The 27,242-nt window shown below is 43.7% G+C and overlaps 1 protein-coding gene across 1 annotated transcript in view; it reads right to left on the bottom strand.

The window, feature by feature from the left end:
* The window catches only part of RYR3 (ryanodine receptor 3), a 509,236-nt gene extending 482,943 nt beyond the window's left edge, over window positions 1-26,293 (bottom strand). Inside the window, 1 exon segment of the mRNA XM_064570716.1 lies at window positions 26,158-26,293. Coding sequence (XP_064426786.1) covers window positions 26,158-26,208 — 51 coding nt within the window. The 5' untranslated portion in view covers window positions 26,209-26,293.
* Window positions 26,294-27,242: the final 949 nt, after the last annotated feature.

The following is a 27,242-nucleotide window of genomic DNA, read 5'->3' as shown; positions in this document are numbered from 1 at the left end:
CAGGTGTATAATATAGTGATTCAACACTTCCATACAATACCTGGTGCTCATCACAAGTGTCCTCTTTAATCCCCATCATCTATTTCACCCATCCCGCCATCCACCTCCTCCCTGGTAACCATCAGTATATTCTATACAGTTAAGTGTTATAGGGGCGCCTGGGTGGCTCAGTTGGTTAAGCATCCGACTCACGGTTTCAGCTCAGGTTGTGATCTCAGGGTCTTGAGATCAAGCCCCTCATCGGGCTCTGGGCACAGGACAGAGTCTACTTAGGACTGTCTCTCCCTCTCTCCTTCTGTTCCTCCTCCCCCCCACACCCGTGCGCTTGCTCGCTCTCTCTCAATATATAAATCTTTAAAAAGAGAGAGAGAGAGAAAGAGAGAGAGCTCTAATGTCTTTTGATTTTTTTTAAATCCATTTTGGACAGAAAGCTGTGACAGGTAATACAGGGTTTCTGCCCTCCTGCAAACTGTGGACACCACATTGAGGAAGGGAAGTTCATCACTGGAGTCCTTTCAGCATACTTGGGCTTCTAATATCAACCTTCCAACAGGGATTCCACAAGAGAAGTGAGCTTTAACGACCTAAGACATCCCCTCCATGTGATAAATGAATCCCCTCCTATGTATCTAGATTGGTTATGTATCACCTTTAGAACTGAGAAAACAGCCACTCAGATCAATTTCCAGGTTGTGTGGTTCAGATGAGGAACCCCAATTGAGAGAGGCTGTAAGGTGTTACCACAGAACCATCATAAAATGTTAACACTAAAAGGGCTGAATAGATCATGCTTTTCCAATGGTTCTCAAAGTGTGGTCCCCAGACCAGTGGCAGCACCTAGAAACCTGCTTGGATGCCAAGTCTCACTCACCCCAGTCCACTGAATCAGAAAATCTGAGGACGGGGCTCAGCATCTGGTTCAAAACCCACACAGGTGATACTAACACATCCTAATGTTTACAAACCACTGTTCTAGTCCTTATACCTTCATTTTCAGTAGAGGACTACAGGAGTGCGGGAAAAGTCACTTGCCCAAGCTCATACCTCTAGTGCCTTGATTAGAACTCAGGTTTCATGGACTGAATTATTTCCTCCCTTCAAATTCATATGCTGAAGCCCAAACCCCCAATGTGACTGTATTTGGAGACAGGGCCTTAAACAGATAATTAAGTTTAAATAAGGTCATAAGGGTAGGATTAATCCAATAGGACTGCCGTCCTTCTAAGAAGAGGAAGAGAGGTACATGCACCCCAATGTTTATAGCAGCAATGACCACAATAGCCAAACTATGGAAAGAGCCAAGATGTCCATCAACAGATGAATGGATAAAGAAGATGTGGTATATATATACAATGGAATATTATGCAGCCATCAAAAAAAAAAAAAAGAAATGTTGCCATTTGCAACGACACGGATAGAACTAGAGGACATTATGCTAGGCAAAATAAGTCAATCAGAGAAAGACATGTATCATATGATCTCACTGATAGGAGGAATTCTTAATCTCAGGAAACAAACTGAGGGTTGCTGGAGTGGTGGGGGGTGGGAGGGATGGGGTGACTGGGTGATAGACACTGGGGAGGGTATGTGCTATGGTGAGCACTGTGAATTGTGTAAGATTGATGAATCACAGACCTGTACCTCTGAAACAAATAATACATTATATGTTTAAAAAAAAAAAAAGAAGAGGGGCGCCTGGGTGGCTCAGATGGTTAAGCGTCTGCCTTCAGCTCAGGTCATGATTCCAGGGTCCTGGGATCGAGCCCCGCATCTGGCTCCTGGCTCAGCGGGGAGCCTGCTTCTCCTTCTCCCTCTGCCTCTCTCCTTGCTCATGCTCTCTCTCTCTCTGTATCTCTGTGTCTCAAATGAATAAATAAAATCTTTAAAAAAAAAAAAAGAAGAAGATAGTAGGAAGGGGAAAATGAAGGGGGGGAATCGGAGGGGGAGTTGAACCATGAGAGACGATGGACTCTGAGAAACAAACTGAGGGTTCTAGAGGTGAGGGGGTGGGGGGATGGGTTAGCCTGGTGATGGGTATTAAAGAGGGTACATATTGAATGGAGGAAAAAAAAAAAAGAAGAGGAAGAGATACTAGGAATGGTATCAACACCCTGATCTTGGAATTCTGGCCTCCACAACTGTGAGAAATAAATGGTTGCTGTTTAAGCCGCCCAATACACCACATTTTCTGATTCTCTGGACAAGAATATTTTACTTTAATTAAGTGATTTTGGAATTCTGAAACAAGCCTCCAACACCTAAAGAAAGAATTGAATCTCTAGGATGGCTGTTCCGTCAGCTTGAGCCCCTGGCCACGTGCACCGTCAGATGCTGCCCAGAAGGTAAGTTCTCTGTGTAACGGTCTTGTTGTGGTGATGTGGGAACTGTGGCCCTTTATAATAAGGTTCCAAGGGGCCGCTGAATCGAGAGAAGCTAAGGAAGACTGAGTAACACAGGGTAAGTGCTGTTTGTCTTTCCAGAAGAAGCAGGCGGTAATATTGGGATGGGTCTCTAGGAAGGGCAGCGACCAAATACCCTTTGGACAGGCCAACTCCAGAATAAAGGGTCTCATATACTCAAGCTCAACCTGTCCTCTTCCTTTCTCTTTTCCATCAGGCCACAAAATCACTTCTCCTCTGGGGCTCCATGGTTCAGGTAATGACATTCTTGGGATCAAGGCTCGATCCCAAGACCCATGAGAGCATGATCTGAGCCAAAACCAAGAGTCGGCGTTTAACTGACTGAGCCACCCAGGTGCCCCAAAACTTTTTTTTTAATATACTGATTCATTTCATTTAATAGTTTACAGAAGCAATCCATTTTCTTTTTCCTTCTTCTTGAATCAATTTTGCTAATTTATACTGTTAAGAATTTGACCTAGTACCTAAGTATTCAAAATTATTGACCCAAAGTCGTTCATAATCTCTTATCTCTTAAATCTCTGCCACATCAAATGTCCACAATAGCCAAACTATGGAAAGAGCCAAGATGTCCAACAACAGATGAATGGATAAAGAAGATGTGTTATAGATATACAATGGAATATTATGCAGCCATCAAAAGGAATGAAATCTTGCCATTTGCAATGACGTGGATGGAACTGGAGGGTGTTATGCTGAGCGAAATAAGTCAATCAGAGAAAGACATGTATCATATGATCTCACTGATAGGAGGAATTCTTAATCTCAGGAAACAAACTGAGGGTTGCTGGAGTGGTGGGGGGTGGGAAGGATGGGGTGGCTGGGTGATAGACATTGGGGAGGGTATGTGCTATGGTGAGCGCTGTGAATTGTGTAAGATTGTTGAATCACAGACCGTACCTCTGAAACAAATAATACATTATATGTTAAAAAAAAAAAGAAGATAGTAGGAAGGATAAAATGAAGGGGGGGAAATCAGAGGGGGAGACGAACCATGAGAGACTATGGACTCTTGAGAAACAAACTGAGGGTTCTAGAGGGGAGGAGAGTGGGGGAATGGGTTAGCCCGGTGATGGGTATTAAAGAGGGCACGTACTGGGCACCTGGGTGGCTCAGATGGTTAAGCGTCTGCTTTCAGCTCAGGTCATGATTCCAGAGTCCTGGGATCGAGTCCCACATCAGGCTCTCTGCTCCTTGGGAGCCTGCTTCTCCCTCTGCCTCTCTCTCTCTCTCTCTGTCTCTCATGAATAAATAAATAAAAATCTTAAAAATAAATAAATAAATAAAGAGGGCACGTACTGAATGGAGCACTGGGTGTTATACGCAAACAATGAATCATGGAACACTGCATCAAAAACTAATGATAAAAAGTTGCATTAAAGGTTATTTCTTAAACAGGAACGATTGCTGTCACACCTATACATTGCTTGGAGAACAAAAGTTTTCAACAGAGCAGGCACCCTGGGCTGTAGGGAAAATACTATCACCTGGGAGTTTCCTATTTATTTCTCTTTACAAATAATGTTATTTCTGTAATCCTTGATCCTCCCTCTTGCACTTACCACAGTTTATGAGTGTAAAAGGCAGAAGTCTATATCCTTAATATAAGAGGTTTTACCAAAGTCTAAAAAAAAAAAACCTAATGATGTAACGTATGGTGATTAACCTAACATAATAAAAAAAAGAATCTCTGCCACATCATATTCAACAATGATATTCCTCATATTGTTTACTAATGCCTTCTCTTCTCTTGTACAACAGTCTTTCCAGATTTTGAGAAGCCTTACTAGTCTTTGTACTGTAACACAAACTTTATGTGCGTTGTTTTGTTTTGTTTTTTTAAAGATTATTTATTTATTTATTTATTTGACAGAGAAAGACACAGAGAGAGAGGGAACACAAACAGGGGGAGTGGGAGAGGGAGAAGCAGGCTTCCCGCAGAGCAGGGAGCCTGATGCAGGGCTCCATCCCAGGACCCTGGGACCATGACCTGAGCCGAAGGCAGACGCTTAACGACTGAGCCACCCAGGCGCCCCCTTTATGTGCATTCTTAAATTCCCTCGAGCAGCTTCTCTCTCTGGCTCTTGCACAGAGCCCACCTATGCTGCACGGTCCCTCCACTGTCAAACCCGGATGACTGCTGAGTGAACGTGTTGACAGGCAACATGCTGTGCTCGCTGACAGTTCACTGAGCTTTGCTACTCTTTTTATCTCACTTCGTGGCTCTGGGCTTGTACCTCCCAAATAATAAAGTATTAAAGATCTTAGTCTCTACCTAAGGTTCTGCTTTCCGGAGTACCTGGACTAAAGCAGTCTTTGAAAACAGATTTTGGCTTTGTTTTATAGAATCTTTTAATTTATTTCTGCTCTTGTCTTTATCATGTCCTTCCTCTTCCTTTTGCTAGGTTTATTCTGCTTTTTGGTTTTGTCAGTTCTTAAGTTAGATGATTAACCATTTATTCCAGCCATCCTCTTTTTCTAACAGGTCATTAAGGCAGGGGCCAGCAAACCAAAATTGGTGGGCCAAAACTGGCCCACTGACTGTTTTTGTAAATAAAGTTTTATTAGAGCACAGTCATACCCATTCATTTTCATATTGTCCATGGCTGCTTCTGTGCCACGAGAGCAAAGTTGAGTCGTTGCGCCAGTGTTGTGACAGTAAATAGTGGTATTTTACTATCTGTTCCTTTATAGAAAAAGTTTGCTAACCTCTGCGTTAAGAGGTTATTTCTATTAGTATGTTCACAACTCTTCTGAACTTAGTGTTTTCTCATTTCTGGTATGATTTCTTTGATTCATGGATCATTTAGAATGTGTGTTCCTTAAACTTCCAACCATGGGTTTTTTTCAAGGTCATCTTCTGGTACTTGATTTCTAATCTAAATTGTTCTGTGATGAAAGAGTAGATTTGTATGATACTGACTATCTAAAATTTTTAGAAATTTTTATTCCTAGCCTAGTACAGGATCACTTTTAAAATTTTTAAATGTGTGCTTGAAAATAATATGTATTCTGTAGTTGTTGGATGTAGTGTCTCATTACTTGTATCTTTCAAATCTTTTAGATCCTTACTAATCGCTTAATTAATGAATTATTGAGAACAGTGTTAAAGTCCTCCACTAAAGGGTAGATTTATCACTTTCTCCTGTAGACTGATCATTTTTGCCTTATCTTTTCAGATGTATACCAATTAAACCTTTAATAACTTCGAGGTGAACTAATTTCTCATATGAAGATAAGCAGTGTCCCTATTCATTTCTGATAATATTTTTGTTTAAACTTTTTCTATGTCTAACATGTGTCTCTTATAAACTGTATATAATTGAGTTTTTGTTTATGTATCTATTCTGAGAATCGTGACTTTAACTGGATGGTAAGTCCATTTAGTCTATTGTAATTATTGTTATATCTGGATTATTTTGAGCCTCTGATTTTGTATTTCTAATTTTGTCTTCTTTTAGATTGATTGACATTTCCCCCACTACATTTTCTTCTTCTTTTAGAGAGGTTTTCTTTCCTTTATTTACTAGCTAATTTAGAAATTTTAACTTGTATATTTAACTGAAAGTCTAAGTATGTCTTAATATCTTTACCCTCCTACAATAATAAAAGGATGAATTCTTTTTTTTTTTTTTTAAAGATTTTATTTATTTATTTGAGAGAGAGAGAATGAGAGAGAGCGAGTACATGAGAGGGAGGAGGGTCAGAGGGAGAAGCAGGTTCCTTGCTGAGCAGGGAGCCCGATGCGGGACTCGATCCAGGGACTCCAGGATCATGACCTGAGCCGAAGGCAGTCGCTTAACCAACTGAGCCACCCAGGCGCCCAAAAGGATGAATTCTTTATCATCAACTGCCTCCTTCCTTATTTATATGCTATTATTTTTCAAACTTCTGGATATATATCAATTTTTAATCCCAAAACTTAATGTTACTGTTTCATAGAGACTTGTTTACCATTTTTATTTTAGTTTTATTTTGTTTTCTTTACCATTTCCTCCTTTTCCTCAGACCCTCCTTCTGGGATCATTTTTATTCCTCATAATGTATATCCCTTAGTTAAGTCCTATTGGTGGCAAACTGTCTTAGATTTGTTTTGTCTGTAAAGGTTTTTATTTAATCTTCACTCCTGAAAGATCATTTTACTGGATATCTTATTTTTAGCACTTAATATATAAATATATACTGATGGATGTTTTTATCACAACAGAATTATTTAAGTATACATTTATTTAAAATTACATAATTATTATATTCAATGTATAAATATATATTGTCTGTGTATATTTTTTGTCACAACAAAATTGTTAGAAGCAGGGGCACCTGGGTGGCTCAGTCGTTAAGCGTCTGCCTTCAGCTCAGGTCATGATCCCAGGGTCCTGGGATCGAGCTCCACATCCGGCTCCCTGCTCCACGGGAAGCCTGCTTCTCCCTCTCCCATTCCCCCTGCTTGTGTTCCCTCTCTCGCTGTGTCTCTCTCTGTCAAATAAATAAATAAAATCTTAAAAAAAAAAAAATTTGTTAGAGGCATTGTCATCACTAGGTGAATCAAGGAAACTAAGAGCCTGTTTTCTAATTTGCTACCAAAGAGTTAAACTATTAAGAGTCTATTTTAGGGCGCCTGGGTGGCTCAGTTGGTTGGGCGACTGCCTTCGGCTCAGGTCATGATCCTGGAGTCCCGGGATCGAGTCCCGCATCGGGCTCCCTGCTTGGCGGGGAGTCTGCTTCTCCCTCTGACCCTCCTCCCTCTCATGCTCTCTGTCTCTCATTCTCTCTGTCTCAAATAAATAAATAAAATCTTAAAAAAAAAAAAAGTCTATTTTATTTTCTAGTTAAGTGTCTATTTCTAATTTGCTACCAAAAATTACTTAATTAAACCAGACTATGCTTCAGTACTTCTTCCTAAATGTGGAATTAGCTAGTGATCTACTTTAAAAGAACACCAGCAAATTAAAACAGCTATAAGATAATAGGTGGGATGAATTTAAGGACAGGTTATTTTGCCTTAACTACGTGAATGTACCCGAAAGTCCTAGGTATCAAGAATATTTGCATGTGTGTATGTGTTTTCAGTAAATATTTTATTTTATTTTATTTTATTTTATTTGAGTATAGTTGACACACAATATTACATTAGTTTCAAGAACATTTTAAAGTTAATATTTGAAAGAGAATGAATCAATTTTAAAAGATTATTCTTCCAAAGGTTCTAAAGTATATCTGCTAAAAAAAAGTTGTTAACTCTAATGTATTACAAAAAAATGCAGTAGGATAAAGAGGCTGAAAACCTTGAACACCAACCTTTAAAATAGGTTCTCTCAACTCTTCTCGTGAAACTTCAAAAGTCTCTGTCACTTACATGCTCTGCTCCTGGGAGAGCAGCTACCTAGAAAGGAGGTGGGGTGTCTGCATTTACAGAGGACTGGTGAATCTGAATGCATTAAATCATCAAATGTACCCTCCTTTACCTAAAATAAAGCCAAAACCCAAACAGATATATTAAAGTACAAAAATATAGCCAAAGCAATCTTGAGAAAGAGGAACAAAACTGGAAGCATTATGCTTTCGGATTTCAAACTATATTACAAAGCTATAGTAATTAAAACAGTATGAATTGGCATAAAAACAGACACACAGATCAATGGAACAGAATCGAGAGCCCATGGGGCACCTAGGTGGCTTAGTCTGTTAAGCATCTGCCTTCGGCTCAGGTCATGATCCCAGGATCCTGGGATCAAGCCCCGCATCAGGCTCCCTGCCCCGAGGGAAGCCTGCTTCTCCCTCTCCCGCTCCCCCAGCTTGTGTTCCCTCTCTCGCTGTGTCTCTCTCTGTCAAATAAATAAATAAAATCTTCAAAAAAGAAAAAAAAGAATTGAGAGCCCAGAATTAAACTCATACATATACAGTCAATTAATTTATGACAAAGGAGCCAAGAATATATAATGGGGAAAGGACAGTCTTTTCAACAAATGGTGTTGGAAAAACTGGACAGCCACATGTAAAAGAATTAAATTGGACCACTTTCTTATACCATACACAAAAAATTAACTCAAAATGGCTTAAAAACTTGAACATAATGCCTAAAGCCATAAAACTCCGAGAAGAAAACATACACAGTCAGCTACTTGACATAGGTCTTGGCAATGATTTTCTGAATCAGACACAAATGTAAAGGCAATAAAAGCAAAAATAAACAAGCAGGACTGCATCAAACTAAAAAGCTCCACACAGCAAAGGAAATCATCAACAAAATGAAAGGGCAACCTACAGAATGAAAGAAAATATTTGTAAATCACATATCTGATAAAGGCCTCATATATCTAAAATATATAACCAAAAAGAAGAAGAAGAAGAAGAAGAACCAATCTGATTAAAAAGTGGGCAGAAGATCAGAATAAAAAAAAAACCTGCCATTTGTCATATTGTAAGAAACAGATAATGTTGTGATGGCAAAAGATTTTGATGTTAACGAATATTGAGAATATTTAGAGCTGGAGAGTAAGCATTTACTAGTGTGGCTCCAGTTTCTCATACACAATACATGTTCCACTTCTGATCAAAATGCACCAAAGCTGAATACTTTTCCACACACTACAATAAGAGAGCCTGATGCAAGTGTCCTTTCAGAAACATCAATTTCCTTTTGTCACCATCAATTCTTCACTTATTGAACAGCTTAATGAATTTTAAGACCCTACCTATATAACAGTTTGAGCCAAGTATATTCTCCTGATGAATCTGAAGCCTGACTTTCTAGTTTTTATATAAATCTCTTGGAACGTTTATTAGCATCACTCATGTCCCTCTGTAAGTGACTTCCCTGGGAACATGAAACTTTTAGTTTCTTAGGGGATGAAGGTAAATAGTTGATGCTGACCCACTCATGGAAATCTAGACTGGAACTACTTAACAGCTCTTACCCATAGAGAAAAAAATTCACCAGCTCAGGAGCTTGACACATCCTCTGGAAGTCTCTAAGTCAGGGAGAGGGAATGGGCATGGGGAAGAAGAGGAGGCAGGAGACAGTCCCTGAGCTGGTGGACCAGATGTGGTGGGCAACTACAGAAAGCCAATACGGGGAACAACTGCTATTACCCTGACCTTGTATTTCCTTTCATTGGAGCCCTGCTGGCCCTCATGCTTATTCCAGAGCTAATCCTTACCTATACTTCCAGATATTTCCAGAGACTGGTGAAAGCTAGAAATGAGAAGAGGGAGAAGCTGAAAACAAGGGAGAAAAAAAAAAAAAGGTAAAATTAGTGAGCAAGGGATGAAGGAAGAGAGAATACGTAAGCATGAGAAGGAGGAGGACAAGAAAGTAGTCTTACAGGTTTAGATGTATTTGAATGGATGCCAGATATCTTGGTTTATTAAAAAGCTGTAAAGCGATTCAGGCATTGGAATGTCAACATTAGATCCATGAAGCAGAGTCCAAGACAACAAAGACAGACACCTCTGTAACATCTGGAGAAGGCTATAGATCAATCTTAACTAAAACATGGGAAATATGGGTACTCAGAACCGCATTCACTTTAATGACCCCATGTAGATGAATGAGAGAAGGCTCATCTGAAAGGAAAGCACAGGACCTGAGACCTGAAGGAAGGAATCTAAGAAGGGATAACTGAGGATTGGGTGGAAGAAAGATGCTATGATGGATGGCCCTCTTCATCAAACAGATCTACAAGTGAACAGTGGTTAGTCTGAAAAAAGACAGATGGAGCATTCTAGAAAGATAAGGGTGTTTATGGGCAGAGCCATGATAACACCCGACACAGGGGAATCTGATGATACTACATAGGTGGACACTAGAGGTAGAGTTTAGCTAAAACATGAGGTATCAGATTTCAAATAAACTTATGCTTCCTCCTGTTTTCTCCATGTTGCTTTATTAGGTTGTTCTATAAATATTTATTCAGCACATGCTATAGGCTCTGCTATGCTTCCCATTGGGCATACACCAAAAACAACAACAAAAACCCCAAATCTCTGACTTAACCACACACACACACACATGCACGCACGCACGCGCACACATACCTTTTAAACTTTATGGGAAAATAGTCAGTCCCCTTAGAAGTTCACACTGTCTAATTCAGGATGGAACCTACAATTTGTGAATGTGAAATCCCTCATTACCAGTAACTAGGTAAGAACACGCCATTTGGGTGTGCTGAATACCTAGTCTAAGTAATGAGGACTTGCAGAAACACTGAATCAAAAAATCACTCAAGAAATCACTGAGCCACTGTGTACGTGAATGAGCACTGATTGGAATCCTAAGAAATCAAACTAACTAAATACAGAAGACCTTGCCCCCAGAGAGCTAGTCAGTCTTGTGGAGAAACGGAGATTTGTGTACCATAAAACAAAGTTTGCAATATGATCAGAGTGCCAGATTATTTAGTCCAGACAACAATAATTATCAGTTACCTGGTGGTCATATTCATCACGAAACTTTTAGCAAAATTTTAAACAAATAATCTGAATATGTTGATTTCAATTCTGATCTTCTATTTTTTTCCCTCAGTATTAGATGTGACCAAATGGTAAGTCACAAAAGGGCAAAAGCCAGGGTAGCAAGGTCTATAAAATCTACTCAAGAAAGTGTTGTACCATACTATCATGTGGCTTTACGGGGCTCATGTATCCCATGGACGAGCCATGGCCTCTGGCAAGAGCGCAGGAGCCAAAGTTTAACAGTCTGAGGTAGGATGGACACCGCTGAGACTTAACAGCCAGTCCTCCATAAAGCCTTTAATTAGGCTACAAACTCTTTCAGTGCTAATCAGTTTCTATTTTGTAGATGTTCTGGAAGTACCTACTTCTTTTTCTGTCACCTAAAACCACTTGGCCTGAGCCAAAGTAAATCACCCTTTGTAGCTGCAGAGTGGTTCTCCATGAAGAAAGGTTTAGGTGCAACATGAGACCCTTCTTGATTTCCATTCCAGGGCAAGGCCAGCTCCCTGTCAGTGGAGGTTCTCCCTCGCCAACAGTCTCTGGCGTCTGGAGTCTAGTCTGTACAAATGCAGTTGCTCAAGTGATCTGTGTTTGTCCTTAAAGGGCCAACAGATTCTGAAAGCATGAGATATATAACTGCAAACTGAAAAAACCAATATAAAAAGCACCCTTACATAATCTGTATCTATATATTATACTCTACCAAAACCTTATTGTACTAAATTAATATAAGCATCATCTTTGGGAATTTTTAGAATTAATTGTATTTATGTTAGCTAGTTCTCTATTACCTACAGAAAAAAGGCCAGATCACCTTGATTTGCTCCCAAGATAGTTGTCCAGTCTCATCTCCCAATAGTCTTCCGTGTAACCCCTATGCTCTGGTCTTTATAGTTCCCTGAGCATGTCACAGATTCTCACACCCTGGGTTTTACTTGATGATGATCTTTGTGTCTGAAATGCACTTTTAACTCCATTTTCCATCTACCAACACCTTATAGAATCCACCTAGGTCAAGTGCTCCCTGTTTAAAATTTTCCTTAACTTCTAGGCAAAATTAACTATCCCTTCTAGGGTAACTTTTACCTTTATTTAACACATTCTTTGTCTTACTCTACTATCAATTCTTTAGATGTCAAATTCCCCTACTATGGTTGAAGATCCTTGAGAACAGGATTGTGTATTTTGCTCACCTTTAAATCTTCTCCAGGCCCCAGTATGTGTCTTTCATATAGTAAGCACTCAACAATGCCTGTTGGGTAAAGGAATGAATGGAGAACACATAGGATCTCAGTTTCCTAACACAAAAACTAACAGATGATCGTCATGGGTCTTTACCTAGCTATAAATATCCCATGATTCTTCTAGAAGGGTATTAGCTCTGATTTAGCTCAGATTTCAGACAACGAAAAACAAAACAAAAAATAATCCTCAGTAGACTCATAGAAGAAAGAGGAACCTCCAAAAGGAGGTTCTAAAGGAAGACTAGGGCTAGGAAGAGACAGGGAAAATATAAAAGTAAAAACAAGCTGAGCAACATGAAAATGGTAAAGTATAAAGCCAAACGAACATCAGTCTTGAATAATCCAATAATTTGAGCTAGTAATAAAAGGACTTACTTTCATCCATAGATATTAATAATGGCCAAGTTTTGTTCTAACTCTGCACGTTCACGTGCCAATAGAGGAGGCTGCTATGTGCTGTTCATAGCACTCAAGAATCTCATGGAAATAAAGGGGACCATGGAGTGGTTACTGGTTTGTATCTGAAATTTTAAAAGCACACAGCAATATTTTCTAAGGTAGACCAACATCAAAATAACCTTTTGTTTCTCAAATAAGCATCACATTGCCAACATCCAGAAACACAAAAACTACAAAAATATCAACAGTCATCAAACTGGCCTCAATGCCATATAGAAGAGATACGTGTTTCACAGGTATGGAATTGTCCCATATCGCCTTCTCTTTCCTTAAGGACCCGGAAATCTCCCATGGGTATGTTTAGTCCTGAGAGTCAGGCAGAGCCATCCTCATTTCTCGGTTTTCCCAAGCTGACTTCATACAAGCCACTGAGGTCAGAAACTGAGACACCAGTCCCCATAACCCCAAGCCTGGATGACTCCATGATGTCATTGGGCTTATTTTCATGGCAACACACATTTCACTTACATCAGTGTCACCAATCATTAGAATCCCTCCTCTATTAATGGAAAACATTGAGTTCCATCTAAGATATTGGCATCTACAAAATAAGATTGGGGTAAAACTTATGAAATTGGTGATGCTTGGCCTCTTTGCTCCTTATCTCTCTCTCTTTTTTATTTTTTAGAGAGAGAACACAGAGTGGTGGGTGGGGGAGGGGGAGGGACAGAAGGAGAGAGAATCCCAAGCAGACTCTACACCCAGCACACAGCCTGATGCGGGGCTTGATCACACAACCCTGAGATCATGACCTGAGCCAAAATCAAGAAGTCAGATGCTTGGGGAGCCTGAGTGGCTCAGGTGTTAAGCATCTGCCTTCGGCTCAGGTCATGATCCCAGGGTCCTAGGATCGAGCCCTGCGTAGGGCTCCCTGCTCAGCGGGAAGCCTGCTTCTGCCTCTCCCACTCCCCCTGCTTGTGTTCCCTCTCTCACAGTCTCTCTCTCTGTCAAATAAATAAATAAAATCTTTAAAAAAAAAAAAAAAAAGAAGTCAGATGCTTAACTGACTAAGCCCCCCAGGTGACCTATACATGCCTTCTTTTTTTCTTTTTAATGTATCCTCTCTCTCCCCTATTTCTTTAGGAGATTCAAAATAACCTACTTTGGAACTGAACTTGACAATGCCCTAGCGACCATTCCTTATCTTTCAACCCTGAATGCCACATTACCAGATCAAGGTTTTATTCCTTGATAATCTGATCATCCAGGGGCAGGTATAGCAACATCTAAATCCCCTCCCCGACCCCCAGACAATACATCTGCGTTGGAGATAATGCCTTAATCTAAAGGAGTTATCTTGAATGTCAGCAATTCCATGTACCTTGTCATACGTGAAAGAGATGTCTGGAGCAAAGGGATCATATTCTCCCCAATGACATATTATACTTAACCTATGGGCTAGAGAGAGGTTAACCCTAAGTCTCTTTTACTCTAAAACCCCCCAAAACCTGCTTTTTAATTTTCACTTGATTTCAGGAGTTTAGACTAGATCTGGGAGCCTCTCTGGCTTTGGGAGATATTTGCCTTCCTATGTGTCTTCTAAAGGCCTCATCATGAACACGAGTGACACGTACTTAGCACAGCCAGAGCCCAGAGCAAAGCCTGGGGAATCAGTCAACATATTTGTCATCATCTACCAAACAGCTGGGAGTCAGGCACAGGTTCCTGTTGTTCGTTAAAAGCAAGATTTGGGATGGCAACCTTCATGTGTTCAGAAAATCAAGCACAAACACATGCACACCCACTGGTTTTCATTTGGCTAAGGCTTCTAAGGAGCAGGTGGAAGAGCTACTTAGATTTTTTTCCCCAATTAATTGAGTTAGAGATTGTAGTAAATAAACAGTTTCAAGTACATCTTCTACCCCCCAAACAGTTCCCATATTATGAAAGAGCAGCTGCTCCAGATCCCAGGTGGCTCACAGAAGCCCAGCTGGAGCACGAGTGCTGGGACCACCTCAAAGGGAGCCCCCAGCCACTGGGCAGTAAGACCTACCATCAAAATTCGTATTATGTCATATCACAGAGGATAGCACAGAAGAGAAAATACACACAGTATGAGGTAGCTTCTGTGTTTACTACAAACACCACCATGTTTACTTATCTCAACAGCCACATAAGAAGCTATTAACATCCCTATTTTAGACATGAAGAAACTGTCAGGGGCTCATAGCTTACAAATAACAAATCTAGAATTCACACCGTGGTCTTCCTCTGAGCTCTTAACCACTCTCTGAGCAGACATTCCACGTGGTAACGGGGTTGACAGTAATGGCAATGGTGATAACGATGATCTGGAAATGGCATGTGGTACCAGGGAAACCACCACGTCCAAGGTCAGTGAGCAGAGAGAACTAAGATATTCAGGTTTGGTTTTTTTTTAATTTAAATCTTTTTTTAAAAAAAGATTGGTTTGGCTAGGCAAAATTTACACTAATTATAGTCATTTCTGTGATTTGTACGATTATGCCTAATTAGGAGCCAGTATAATAATATTTTTGTACAAGAATAAGTAAGTCAGATTAATTTTGATCTTAAATTTGATTATAATAGTGAGCTCTATGCATAAATAATCAGACTTCACTGTTGCCCAGGTTCTAATATGCATGTGTGACATCTTACAGCATTTTATTCTCTAAAAGTGTGCTTTCTGAGGATATCCCCAAGTACCAAACATTAGCAGATGTTAGGGGAAGGAGGCGGCTAATAGTAATAGAATGTGGCCTTGCTCTGGAGAATGTTGGAGTCTGGCCATTTCATCCTGACCCACCCTGAAAATTAGGTATGATTTTTATCATTCTACAGATTAAAAAACTGAGGCTGGAATATATGAAATAGATCATTCATATAGTTTAGTTTTTATTCACAACTTAAAACATGAAAAGTATTGCTATTGAAACACCGAGATTAAACACCGAGAGAAATCGCCTCCTTACTTTAAGGAAATCAAAAGGCCTAACCATTCTCTATTATTTGGGGAAATGTTGCTTTAATTCTTTTAATTAAATTTCCCAACTGCTTAGCCCAATTAAGCTTTCAGTTGTTGGGACCTGATTTTTGAGTGAAAATAAAGAGCCAACTAGAGTGATATAACCTATTCAAAACAAAGGTGCCATTAGCTAGCCCATGTGCCTAGACTTCCTATACACCTGTCACTTGGCAAGGAGCACAATATTTTAACTAAGTAAACATCTACTCTCATCCAGGGACAGGAAAATTGTTAATAGGGATTACATAGCCAACATTATCCAACTTAATTCCATGGAAAGTAGAGAGGGAAAAGATGGGAATAACATTGGACCGAGAGGTGGGGTAAGAATCATAGGCCCATAACAGGACCCCCAGAGGAAAGGGCACTAAAGCATGTAACAAGAAACAAGCTTTACTTTAGGTTCATGCTTTGCATCCTTAGTCATGAGAAGGAATCGAAAAAGTGCAAAGCAAGATCCTTAAAGTAGGATGACCTTGTGTTGCTAAAAACACAGTGAATTCCCAGAAAGGCAAATTTCCATATTTAAAACATAGGTTGAAAAAGAAATCTCCCCAAACCAAGGACGACTTATCTGTGTTTAGGATTCTCCCAATCGTGTTGCCCATCTGTTGATAGGGGTAATCAAAAATTGCTGGAGGAAAACTCAATGAGTATTTGTATCAAGAGGCTTTGCAAAGTAGACACTTACGAAATGACCCATCAATCCAAGCTCCTGAGGCCATGTCCATTCCAGGTTCATTTCCAGTCACAAGGCCTGGTCACATTATAGCTAAGCAGAATACCAGGAATCAAGACTATGGAATAATCACAGGGCATTGTCCTTTTGTACTTTTCAATGATAAAATAAATGTGCAATGACATTTGGGGTAGCTAGTGTGCCTAATGTCAATGTTTATGCTGTTTGTTGAGATGGTATTTGTAGCTAATATTTATTGAGGATTTACTATATGTTGGGCACTCTTCCAAGCACCTAACACAGATTAACTCATTGAATCCTCACTGCAACCATCTGAGGCACACTATTATCACTCACATTTAACACATGAGGAAACAGGCACATATTTTAATAAGAATTACTTTTTGCAGGACAAAAAGTAACTGGCTCAGTCCATTAAATGTCTGCCTTTGACTGAGGTCATGATCCCAGGATCCTGGGATCAGGTCCTGCATCTGGCTCCCTGCTCAGTGGGGAGCCTGCTTCTCCTTCTCACTCTCCCTCTGTGTTCTCTCGGTCTCTCTCAAATAAATAAATAAAATCTTTAAAAAAAAAGAATTACTTTTTGAGGTGCCTGGGTGGCTCAGTCGGTTAGCCGGTCTACCTTGGGCTTGGATCATGATCCTGGGGTCCTGGGATTGAGCCCCATGTCCTCAGACTCCCTGCTCAGCAGGGAGCCTACTTCTCCCTCTCCCTCTGCCACTCCCCGCCCCCCCATTCATGCCCTGTCTCTCTCTTTCTCTCTCTCTCAAATAAATAAATAAAAGAATTACCTTTGTACCATGGAAGTATGGAAAAGTTAAATTAAATGTTATAAATTCATCTGAAGTGACTGATATCCCTGCTTTCTCAAAACAAGACTGAGCCCCTTCTTGATCCTCAGCCACTGGGGTCACTGAATGTTTAAAATGTCTTATTCATTTACATAAATGCCAGCAACTTGGTCAGGGTCAGTGATAGAGTGGTTGGTCAATAAATGTTGAATGAACACCCTGCTTCCTTTAGATTTCATGATTATCTGTATCTATGTGACAATCTGAAAGGGTTAAAGGCTAGCACGATCTGGATTCACTTTGATGATCAAGTCTATCATTTATTAAGCCTATTAATTTGTCAGCCTGCCAATCTGTCTTTTCTGTACTGTGATAAATGATACACTGTCTTTTATGTTGACATTTTCATCCAAGGACTTTGATGTGTATTGTGAGCCTGGTCCTACTCATAAAAATATTCATGCATTCTAGGCAGCTTATGCACTTAAAATGTGAGGGTTCATCCATGGCTGCAAACTGGCACGCAGCTCACAGTCCTGCTGCAGAGGTGTTTGGCTGGAAGTGTTGAAGACTTTTTTGTTTGAAGGTGTACATCAGGCCCACCTTTCTTTGCAAATAAAGCCTGATTCACACATTTAGTTACCGGCCTGGCCCCGAAAGTGTTTAAGTTTGTGAGCCCTGCGATATACAGGTACCTGGGGATTCAGAGCAGATTGAATTTAAAGTTGCCATATTCCTGGAGTTTATAACGTATGGCTCATGCTTTAGGTTGATAGGAACCTTTTTAGGTAATTGGGCAACAAAACAACTTTTTTTTCCAAGCTACTCCTTCCATATACACATATCTAATTCTCCTGGAGGAGACCTGGAGTCCCTCCGCTCCTATTTTCAAGGCATCCCTGAGATAGAATCATTATTACTGTGTCTTTATAAATGGATGAACTAAAACCCAGGGAAGGGCAGACCATCCTAAAGGCATCCGGTGATACAAATGCCACCGAAGAGAGCAAATGCTTTAGCTCTGAGTTTACCTACTTGCCTAGTATGTTCTCTGTTATGTTTTTCATCTTAAAATCCTTCCTGGAAAGAAAGGAGGTTTGTTCAAGACATCACTGTGGTTTATTCCTGGACTCCCCTCTTCTGGCCAGCCTAGACAGAAGAGAGGTCGACTTGGGGGTGGATCGCTGCTATCGTTCAGAACAATAGCCATGTGTCCTGAAGGATCGATGAGGACGATCATGGACAGATGAAAGGGCTCATGAGGGGCACACATTCCTCCAGGCGTGGGTGCCCTATTTTGACTTGACCTTTTGGATTCAGCTTTTGGTTCATCGTATAGCTGTGGCCCACTGGATCCCTTGTCCTGCTCTAGTATTATTTACAGTTTGGATCTGGTCCATGGCATTGAGTGCAACGGTCCCAATCAATACTTCTTACAGGGTGGGCATTTATGTGCCACTGATGGAGAATTTCCATTTCTTCCTGTATAGTCCCACTGAGTAGCTCTCTCTGCTCAGGCCCATTAGAGAACTCAACTGTGAAATTATCAGACAGTGAATGCCAGGCCCTGCGACTACTCTGATAAGAAGCATGTACCTTCCAGTAAGAGCCTTTCCTATTTGCTCTATTGGGAGCCAGGCAGCTCTCCTGGGCATTCTCTCCTTTTTTGGTAGGAACAGGTCTAAGTTGGTTTTAGGAACTCTGGGGCATTTCCTTGGGATAAAGATGAGCAACCTTTCAACAAACATGATAACCGATAATGGACTTTTGTCGCTTGAACACTTTCCTACTTCAGGAAGGCAACCCTTAGCTCTCATTTTGACATAGAGTTCCTCGTCTCATGAAAATCTGAGACTTTCTTATTCTAACCATTGTCTCCGATTCTGAACTATGTATTTGCATCAGTCGTGACTGCAAATAGTGTTCTTTCCAACGCCTGAAATGAGGTTGGCTGCTTTCTCCCATGTAGTTCAAGGATTCCTCTCCTTTGATCAAAGGTCATAAGTAGACAGAGATGAGAGTTTCTGTGCCACCAGCCCCGGAACCCGAACTCTGTGCCCTGATGCTTCCTCTGCCTGCTCAGGGCTCCCCAAGATCCCATGCATGCTCACTCAGGCTTGCCCCTCTCTGTAATGTTCCCAAATGCTCTCACCTTTCACCAATCCAACTCCTATTCTTTCAGGAACCGGCTCTGCTCAGCCATTAATGATGCTAATCATGAATGGTACCCACTGAGCTAAACATTTTGCAGATCTGTACTTTGATAGAGGGAAGTTCTTGAGTCAAAGCCTTATTCCAAAGGCAGACTAAGAATGATGGCCTCTGTACATGGGTCCTGTCAACACTGACACCAACCCAGATTGTCACTCTTACACTTTCTTTAAAGCTATGCTGCCTTGCTCATCACCCAGGTTGCTCCTGTAGCATAAAAACCACAGACTCCGACCTCAGTGGAAAACCCGTGAGATTCTGCACAGCAGTCCTGTCTCCAGAGCTCTCTCCTGCCTCCTTTGCTCTCTTAAAGTAAGTAGCAGCAAGCACTGTTGCCCCCGAGGGGATGGCTCAGGGGGAGTGAAATTTCTGAATCTCTGCAGTCTGACTTGACGATATAATGTTTGCTTTCCTTCTTCTTGGGCACTGGATCCAATAAAGGAGGTCTCAAGCTCCTCAACTAGACAAGCCTGCGTGGGGGCTGGGAGACCTGAAATCAAGAAGGAGTCGACTGCTCAAAGAGGTAGAGGGTGAAAGAAAAAACCGGGAGGCCTTGTGTCTCAGTGCCTCCTCCCTACAGGGCTGTGTCCCACCTAAAAGGACAACAGCCCGGGGTGTTCCTGTAGAGTCAGCAATGTGCTCTGGGCTAGACAAGGGAAGAAGTCCATGTGAGGACAGGAGGCACAGTTTTTATTTTTGAATACTGCATCATCAGTCTCGGAGCCGACCTGAACTTTGTTTTCTAACAATCAGGAATCAGAAATGACAGGAGGGGGGAAAATAATCTTGGCACCTCACAAGGCTCATCCTGGTAGCCGGATCAGGAGCAAGGTGCCAGCACTTTTTCCTGCCTCTCCCTGAACGCAAGAGATGCTATGATGGCAAAACTCACCGAAGCACAGGAAACTGCAGTGGCTGGAAATGTCTTTGTCCCTAAAATACCCCACTGGCTTCTGAGTAAGAAGATGGCTGCGAGGACACCAGCCCAAAGCCCAAAGCCTGGAAGACCCGACGTGGCTCCCTGGGGAGAAGTGATGGCCCGCAGCCTCAGCACTGGCGGGGCTCCCACCACAAAATCATCTGCTTCATCCAGGTGCAACCAAAAGGGACTCTGTAAAAGCCCTGAGTCCCCAAACAGACACGACGGAGGCAGTAAAATCCCCGGGAGGGAAAAGCAGGGCTGGCTTTATAGAAAAGCTGGTCCCAATGCTCTGGGGGGAAAGGAAGAATGGGCTCATAAAAGAAGTGGGAGGGAAGAAACAGGAAGGTGGGTTTGAAAGGAAGAGAAATGGGATCCAATAAGAAAAGGGGGTCCTATAGGAAATAGTAAAGCTTTGGTACTTTTCTGAGAAGACACAAAATAACTCTGTTCTGTTTGGTGGTTGCAATCCTGGGGGCCTGCCTGGCCTTTTGAAGGCTCTTACACCAACGGACTTGCCTTCTCAATCAAGCCTTTTAGTCAAACAACTTGACATGAGTAATTTCTCAACACTGGGCCAACAAAGGAGACAGTGTAATAGCCCTGGGATGAAGGTGTGGGCCTGTGGCGGGCAGCATATTGGAGAAAGGGAAAACGTGGTGTTTTTTCAACAAGATCCGGTCACAAGCAGAACTGATGTCCTATGCAAGAGAAGCACAATGATAATACCCTACAAAATACAGCCTCGTCTCTCATTTGGGGGTATTGTTGGAATTACTGTTGCCTTTCATTACACTTCTGCAAAGCCATTAAAGCAGACTCTATCTCCCTACAGTGGGGGAGATGAAACCTCAATTTTCTTAAATGACTCATTCAAGGTCACGGTGAGCTAGGGCTGGAATTAAGAATTCCCACTTCTAAGTTCAATTTTTTATTTTTTATTACATTTCACTCCTACTGGATAAATCTTGTATCAAGGGTAGCTTAAAGACCACGCTCATATAGAAGGGTTTATATGCATGAGGGATTGTGGAAAATGAGCTAAAATATTGGTTTCTGAAGACATGAGACCTCCGCAACCTATACATGATATTGGTAAGAAGCATTCAAAAGGATTCCAAGTCAATTAGAAAATGACAGAGCCCGTGGCTTCCTAAACTCAAAACTCTTTAAATAGTAACGTAAAGAAAAACCCAAATTATGAAATAAAAAATCCTTCCCAGGAAGGAGTGAAACAAATGATCACAAAACAAGCAAAAGAAGCAAATAAACACAGAGACATAATATGATCTATTTTGATACAAACGCTTGGAAAATAATTATCAGAGTATTTTGCTCTCTAGATAAACTCCTCCCACCCTTTTCCAACAATTTCCTCCTCTCATCAATCCTAAGGAACCTGAGAAATATATGTGTTTTTCCTCTAAATCAATATTGGGAAAGGAATGAAGAACTGTGTAAAACCGGTATTTCACTGAAATGTCCTCATCCTGCTTAACGATCAAATCAGCCTAAGACAAAATATGCACAGACATCAGACACACCTTCAATCAGTCACACCTTCTTCAACTGTGCACCTGTTCTTGGTCTCGCTCCTCTTACACTGGGCTACAACACACTCCAAGTATATCCAAGTTCACAGTCACCATCACCTCGTGACCCTGGAGCTCAGCAGCTTCAAATCCCTCAGGGCAACCCTGCTGGTGGGCAATCAGCGTCTCAGAGGTGGGAGCCACCCCCTAGTACCGACACAGCCTCTCGGACGCAAGTTCATGTCTTTGGGAGAAGGACCTAGCAGCCACTCGGGGCATTGCCCTGAAAAGGAGGGGATATTGGGCATCCAGCTATTCTGAGACAGCTCCTTACTGAGATCAGCTCTCTGGGGCCAAGGGAAAAGAGACTGAGAGGCCCAGAGCGTGGGTATATTCTGAGTTTTGTCATTTTAAACAACAAACCTAATTCGACAGGAGAGCTCAGGTCACCCACAACATATGCCTGGGTATCTGGGTCTGCATTCTAGCACTCCCTCCATTACTACTCACGGTCACTCTGAAACGCTATGCTTGAAGGAAGAAGTGACTCATGTCCACCTCCCTCCTTGAGAAAAAGCTACCAAAAGCAAGCCGGTGGCATCACGTAGCTGTTATGTAAATGGACTCAGCTGAGGAGAAGAAGCAAGGAGGGAACCACCAAGTGCACGTTCACTGTCCTCCCAACCTGGGACACCGTGCTCTGCAGGGACTCGGGCTCACCTTAGTGCCACAGCACACATTCAGGGATTCGTCCCAGTCACACGGTAGGGAGGACCCTGGACCAAGGGAGCAGTCTTGATTCTTAGCCCCTGAGAGCTGCAAATTTAGACAGGGGACAACTTTGCACAAGGACGGTTAAATTGGGCATCTCTGACCAGTCTTTAATTGAAACTACTAGAAACGAACGACTACCTGACTTTGAGTTCTGTTTCAGTGAACTTTGTGGTGGAGAGGGGGTTGGCAAGGAGAAGGCTGTGGTATTTTTAAAAACAGTAAGCTGAGGTTTGAAGATGTTCTTCCTTTCTTTCTTTTTCAATGGATACTGTAGCCACAGGGAATGAACGGGGGTGGGGAGGAGAAAACAGCTACTCCCTGATGGTCTCCGAGCGTGATGAGGTGCCAGCCACTCCAACCCTCTGGAGATCCGGTAATTGTCACTCCTCACCGTAACTTCTTGCTTTCAGGCCAGTGGCTGGCAGGTTTATCTGCTTCTGAGCAGCTTCAGAGCCACGTCAGTGACACTGACGACGTCAGCAAGAGCAATCGGAAGGCAGGATGATGCTGCTGCCAGCAGCAGTGGGAGGGAAAATTTTTCCCCTTAAAGAAAATTCTTAGGCTATCTGTCTGGCTGACTCTCTCTCTCTCTCTCTCTCATTGACTTACATGACTGCTGGTGGTTCGAGAAGGCCAGAGAGGATATGTAGTTTTACCCAGCCATTTTAAAGTCTGGGGTGCAAGAGCATTTAGTTGACACGATGTGCTGACACTTCCAAGCCCCTCGTGTAGGCACTGCCCTTACTCAGGAGAGGACGGGCTTCCAATGTGTCAGAGGACGCAACCAACCTGACCACCTCCTAGCAAGTGTCTAAAGCCCTGGTACACACACCTATGGTGATTACTGCAGTAAGCCTGGCCCATTCCATGTTCCTGATCGTTCCAGCTGCTTTTATTTTTGTCACTATCATAATAAACAGGATGCTATAACCACTGACGGCTTGACAAGGATCCTCAACACAATGCTGTTCTTTGGTCTATTTTTTTTAAAGTAGGTTTAAAAGCCTCTGCTGTCCGGAATGGCAATCCTCTAAAGTTCCCGGTTGCAAAGATAAGGTTCTTTTCCATCATCAGATATCGACCACCTTCCAGCCCAGGACAAATGTTAGGGCGAGGAGGCATTCCATGACCGACACATGGCCAAAATGCTTTAAAAGATATTGTCTGGGGAAAAGCAAAGAGACCCTAAGGTAGAGGTAGATGGGGGAGTTCAAACTGCAATAGCTTCTCCAACCCAGGCATATTCGAAGGTGAGAAAACCCCACTTTGAGCACAGCCCTGTGATTCCTGACTCCCCTAAAAGCAGCAAGATAAAGCTAAAATGCTGTGCAAATCAAAATTATGGTGACTGGGTTTGCAGAAATAATTGTGTCTAATTCATGGCTATGGAGAGAGAGTGTCACAGGTCAGAAAGAAGCAGCTCCCATGGCAGTATATGGGGAAGACCACAGCCTCTGGAGTAGTGCTCCATGCCAGCCTGTGGTGGGCATTGAAGTTAACATTATGTAATGACAATCATCAGTAACTTGCTGGGCAACCATGGCCAAGTCACTTGATTTCCTATGCCTCAGTTTCATCAAATATCATCTCCCCAAGAAACCACAGATGAAGATGTTTGCAGGGTTACTGAAAAACACACTTAGAAAACACTCAGGTGATTACTAGGAGCAATAATAATGCCACATGTGGAGTCACTTGCCCCCATGGTTGCTCCCAGCTCTCCCTGGAAGCCATGACTAGTATGCAGTATCTCTGTAACAGAGGTTCTTAACCTGGGTCCTTGAACCCTGCAGTGGGCCACGGATGGAGCCCAGCAACTCTAATCTCTGAGGGTAGGACACCCATAACATAAAGAATTTAAGAACCACTGCTCTACCCTAAGCCTTGGGTACAGGGGAACCAAAAAACACTTACACTGCCTGATGGAGAGGGAAAGGCAGGGAAGGTGACCACAGAAGCCAACAGAAACACAAAGAGTGGGAATCTCAAGAAAACCACCAGGTTTTCACCTTGACCCCCTGAGTCATCTCTTCCACACTGATCCAATCCGTCAGAAGGGAATTTCTTCAGTCAATCATGCCTAGAATATCATTACTAATGAGCAGAAGAAACAACTGATCGAGGAGGGCACAAGGCAGGGAGTACGTGAGGTGTCATCCAGTATCAAGGACACCTGTTGGAAGGAAAGCTCAGGGATTCCACGGGGCTTTGGGAGGAACAGGCAGCTTCACAACAAAAGGGCTGTAAGGAGTGACAAGTGTGAAGCCGTCTTGAGCTCTTGAGTGCAGTGTGAGAGATGAGGAGGGGGGTCTGGGTCCAGGATGAAGAAATGGGTAATTCTGTAATATCAGAAGGTGGTATTGGAAGGGTGGAGGGTCTCGTTACATCTCCCAAATGAGACCCAAGTCCCAGCCATGACAGAGGAACCATGTTTGGAAGAGAAAGTCAAGGGTTTTGGAGAAGGGAAGGGAATGGTGTAGAAGAGCGACAAGACCTAAGCGTGATCTTCAGAGCCCGGGTCGGAAGGGGACACTTAAAGAGAAGGAGAGAGGGAGAGAAAGAATTTCATTCTAATTCCCGAGAGCTAGACAGCGCATATAAAATGATCTAACACTTATAGAGCAATTTACAGTTTACAAAACATTATGACATTCACTATCTCATTTAATGCTTATCACCCTAAAACGCTGGTTATATTTTCTCCATTCTACACAAGAGGAAACTGAGGCTAGGAAGGGCGGATTATGCGACTTGCTCAAGGTCACCTGGCTGAAATCGGAGCTGGGACGCACCCCAATGTCGCCCCACACCTCCCGGTGGTCTTCCACCTTGAAAGGCTTTCCGTTAACTCCTAAGGGGCAAGGTTGGTGTGGCTACAACAGATCCCCGCCCCCCAGCCACTTCCCCTAAAATCTAGGGCGGAGCAGCGCCCTCCGGTGCCAGGAAGGGGACCTGAGTGACGCGGAGCCACAGACCGGGGTTTCCCCGTCCTGCGGGGCTCAGCAGGCGGCAGAAGCCACGACTCTCACACTCCGGGCAGTCAAGTAACGCTCCAGCAGCAGTTGCCGGCTTGGGGCTCAACGTGCGAGGGGCAGCGCTGGGTGAATTCCCTTCCGAGCGATCCCAGGACTGGGACCGAGCGCCAGCGCCTGCTCCTAGCACTTGGCTCCCCACGCTCGCCCCTGCCCCGCTGGTTCTTTCTGGCGGTTCCCCAGTGCACGGGGGCACCTCCGAGGAGGCGGGGGCGGGGGGCGCTGTGGTGGAGTGTTGGGGGTGAAAGAGCGGACCGACTCGGGGGCGAGATCTTCCACTTCTGATCCTCCAGGTCAGGGCAACCGCGAGCAAAGCCTGGCTGGAAGTTTGGGCATCAAAGGTTTCAGATCAAGTAGCAAGTTGCCTGGAGAGCCTTGGAGGTGGAGGGGGAGGTCGGGGGTCGGGTGGCGTTAGGGGAAGAAGGGACGGGCAAGAGAAGGTGTCCCTTCCCACGCAGCCCCTGGCGGCCCCGCGGGTGGGTGGCCGGCCCGCCTCTGCAGCCCGCGGGTGCGGAGAACGCGCCGGGCACCGGCACCCGGCAGCCGGCACCCGGCGCAGCGCAGCCCCTCCTCGCCCCGCTCCGCGCTCCTCCCCGCCTGCCCGCCGCCTCGCCGCCGCCGCGGAGACTCACAGTCCGCAGGAACTGGATCTCATCCTCGCCTCCTTCTCCCCCTTCGGCCATGGCTCCCGAGGCGTCGGCGGTGCCCCAGCCTCCGGCGCCTCTGCTTCCCCCGGCAGCCGCTCGGCGTGCGCTGGCTGCTGCTGCGCTCTTTCTCCTCCTCCTCCTCTTCCTCCTCCTCCGGCTCCTGGCTCAGCCTCAGCAGCGCCGAGCTAATCCCCGACCATATAGGGAGCTGGGCTAACACTCCACTGCACTGCAGAGCGCCAACGCCAACCAAGCAGCCCGCCTACCCCTCTGGCCCCAGCCAAGTGCGCGGCGACCGCGGGCCGGGCAGAGAGCGCAGCGCCCAGCGCGCGGAGCGGGCGGGGGCGGCGCCGGGACCCGGGGGGTGGGGTGCGGTGGGGCCTCCCCCACACACCACCGCACCGCGCCGCACACCCAGCCGAGGCGCGCTGCTCCGCAGCGACGAGAGGGTGCCCCCTACCCTGCTCCGATTCACAAACAAAGGCCAGTTGCTAAGCTCCAGCATGCTTGAGACTGGGCATCAGAGCCCTCTCGCTGTGCCCACCTGGCCCTCGTGTGTGTGCGCGCGCGTGTGTGCGTGCCTGTGTGTGCGTGTATGTTTGTGTTTCGGACTGGAATGCCTTCCTCCGTCCGACCCCAGTGCCTTGTTCGGACCCACAACCGAGGAAGGCTGAGAGGGGTGTGCCTGTGTTCTAAAGAGCGGCTGGGAGAAACGGTGCAGTGAGGATGGAGGGTGACTGTCCATAACAAAGTTTGCAACTCCCTGGATAGCCCTTTCCTCACCTTAAAAGAGCCCCCTCCCCTCTTCAAATCTAATCAGCACGTTTTACTAACCTCCCCCCCCCATTGTCTATTATTGCTGGACAGAGTAAGTGTTCCCTGTACCTCAGGAAGCTTCTGGGGCTCCCCATTCCATTCAAAATTCAGAGGCCAGGTGGCATAAGAACCCTTCTCCTCTGCCAACCCCCAGTCTAAACTTTAGGGTGCAGCCCTGTGGACTCTAAAAGGAATAGAGGAGTATATACAGTGGGACCCTTTCCAGGTGCTTGGGCTGCTGGCATCCCAGCCAG

Source organism: Mirounga angustirostris, unplaced genomic scaffold (genome assembly GCF_029215605.1).
Source record: "Mirounga angustirostris isolate CCGP_5_RB_7025 unplaced genomic scaffold, mMirAng1.0.hap1 SCAF_9, whole genome shotgun sequence".
Lineage (NCBI taxonomy): Eukaryota > Metazoa > Chordata > Mammalia > Carnivora > Phocidae > Mirounga > Mirounga angustirostris.
This window is presented reverse-complemented; position numbering and strand designations above follow the sequence as displayed.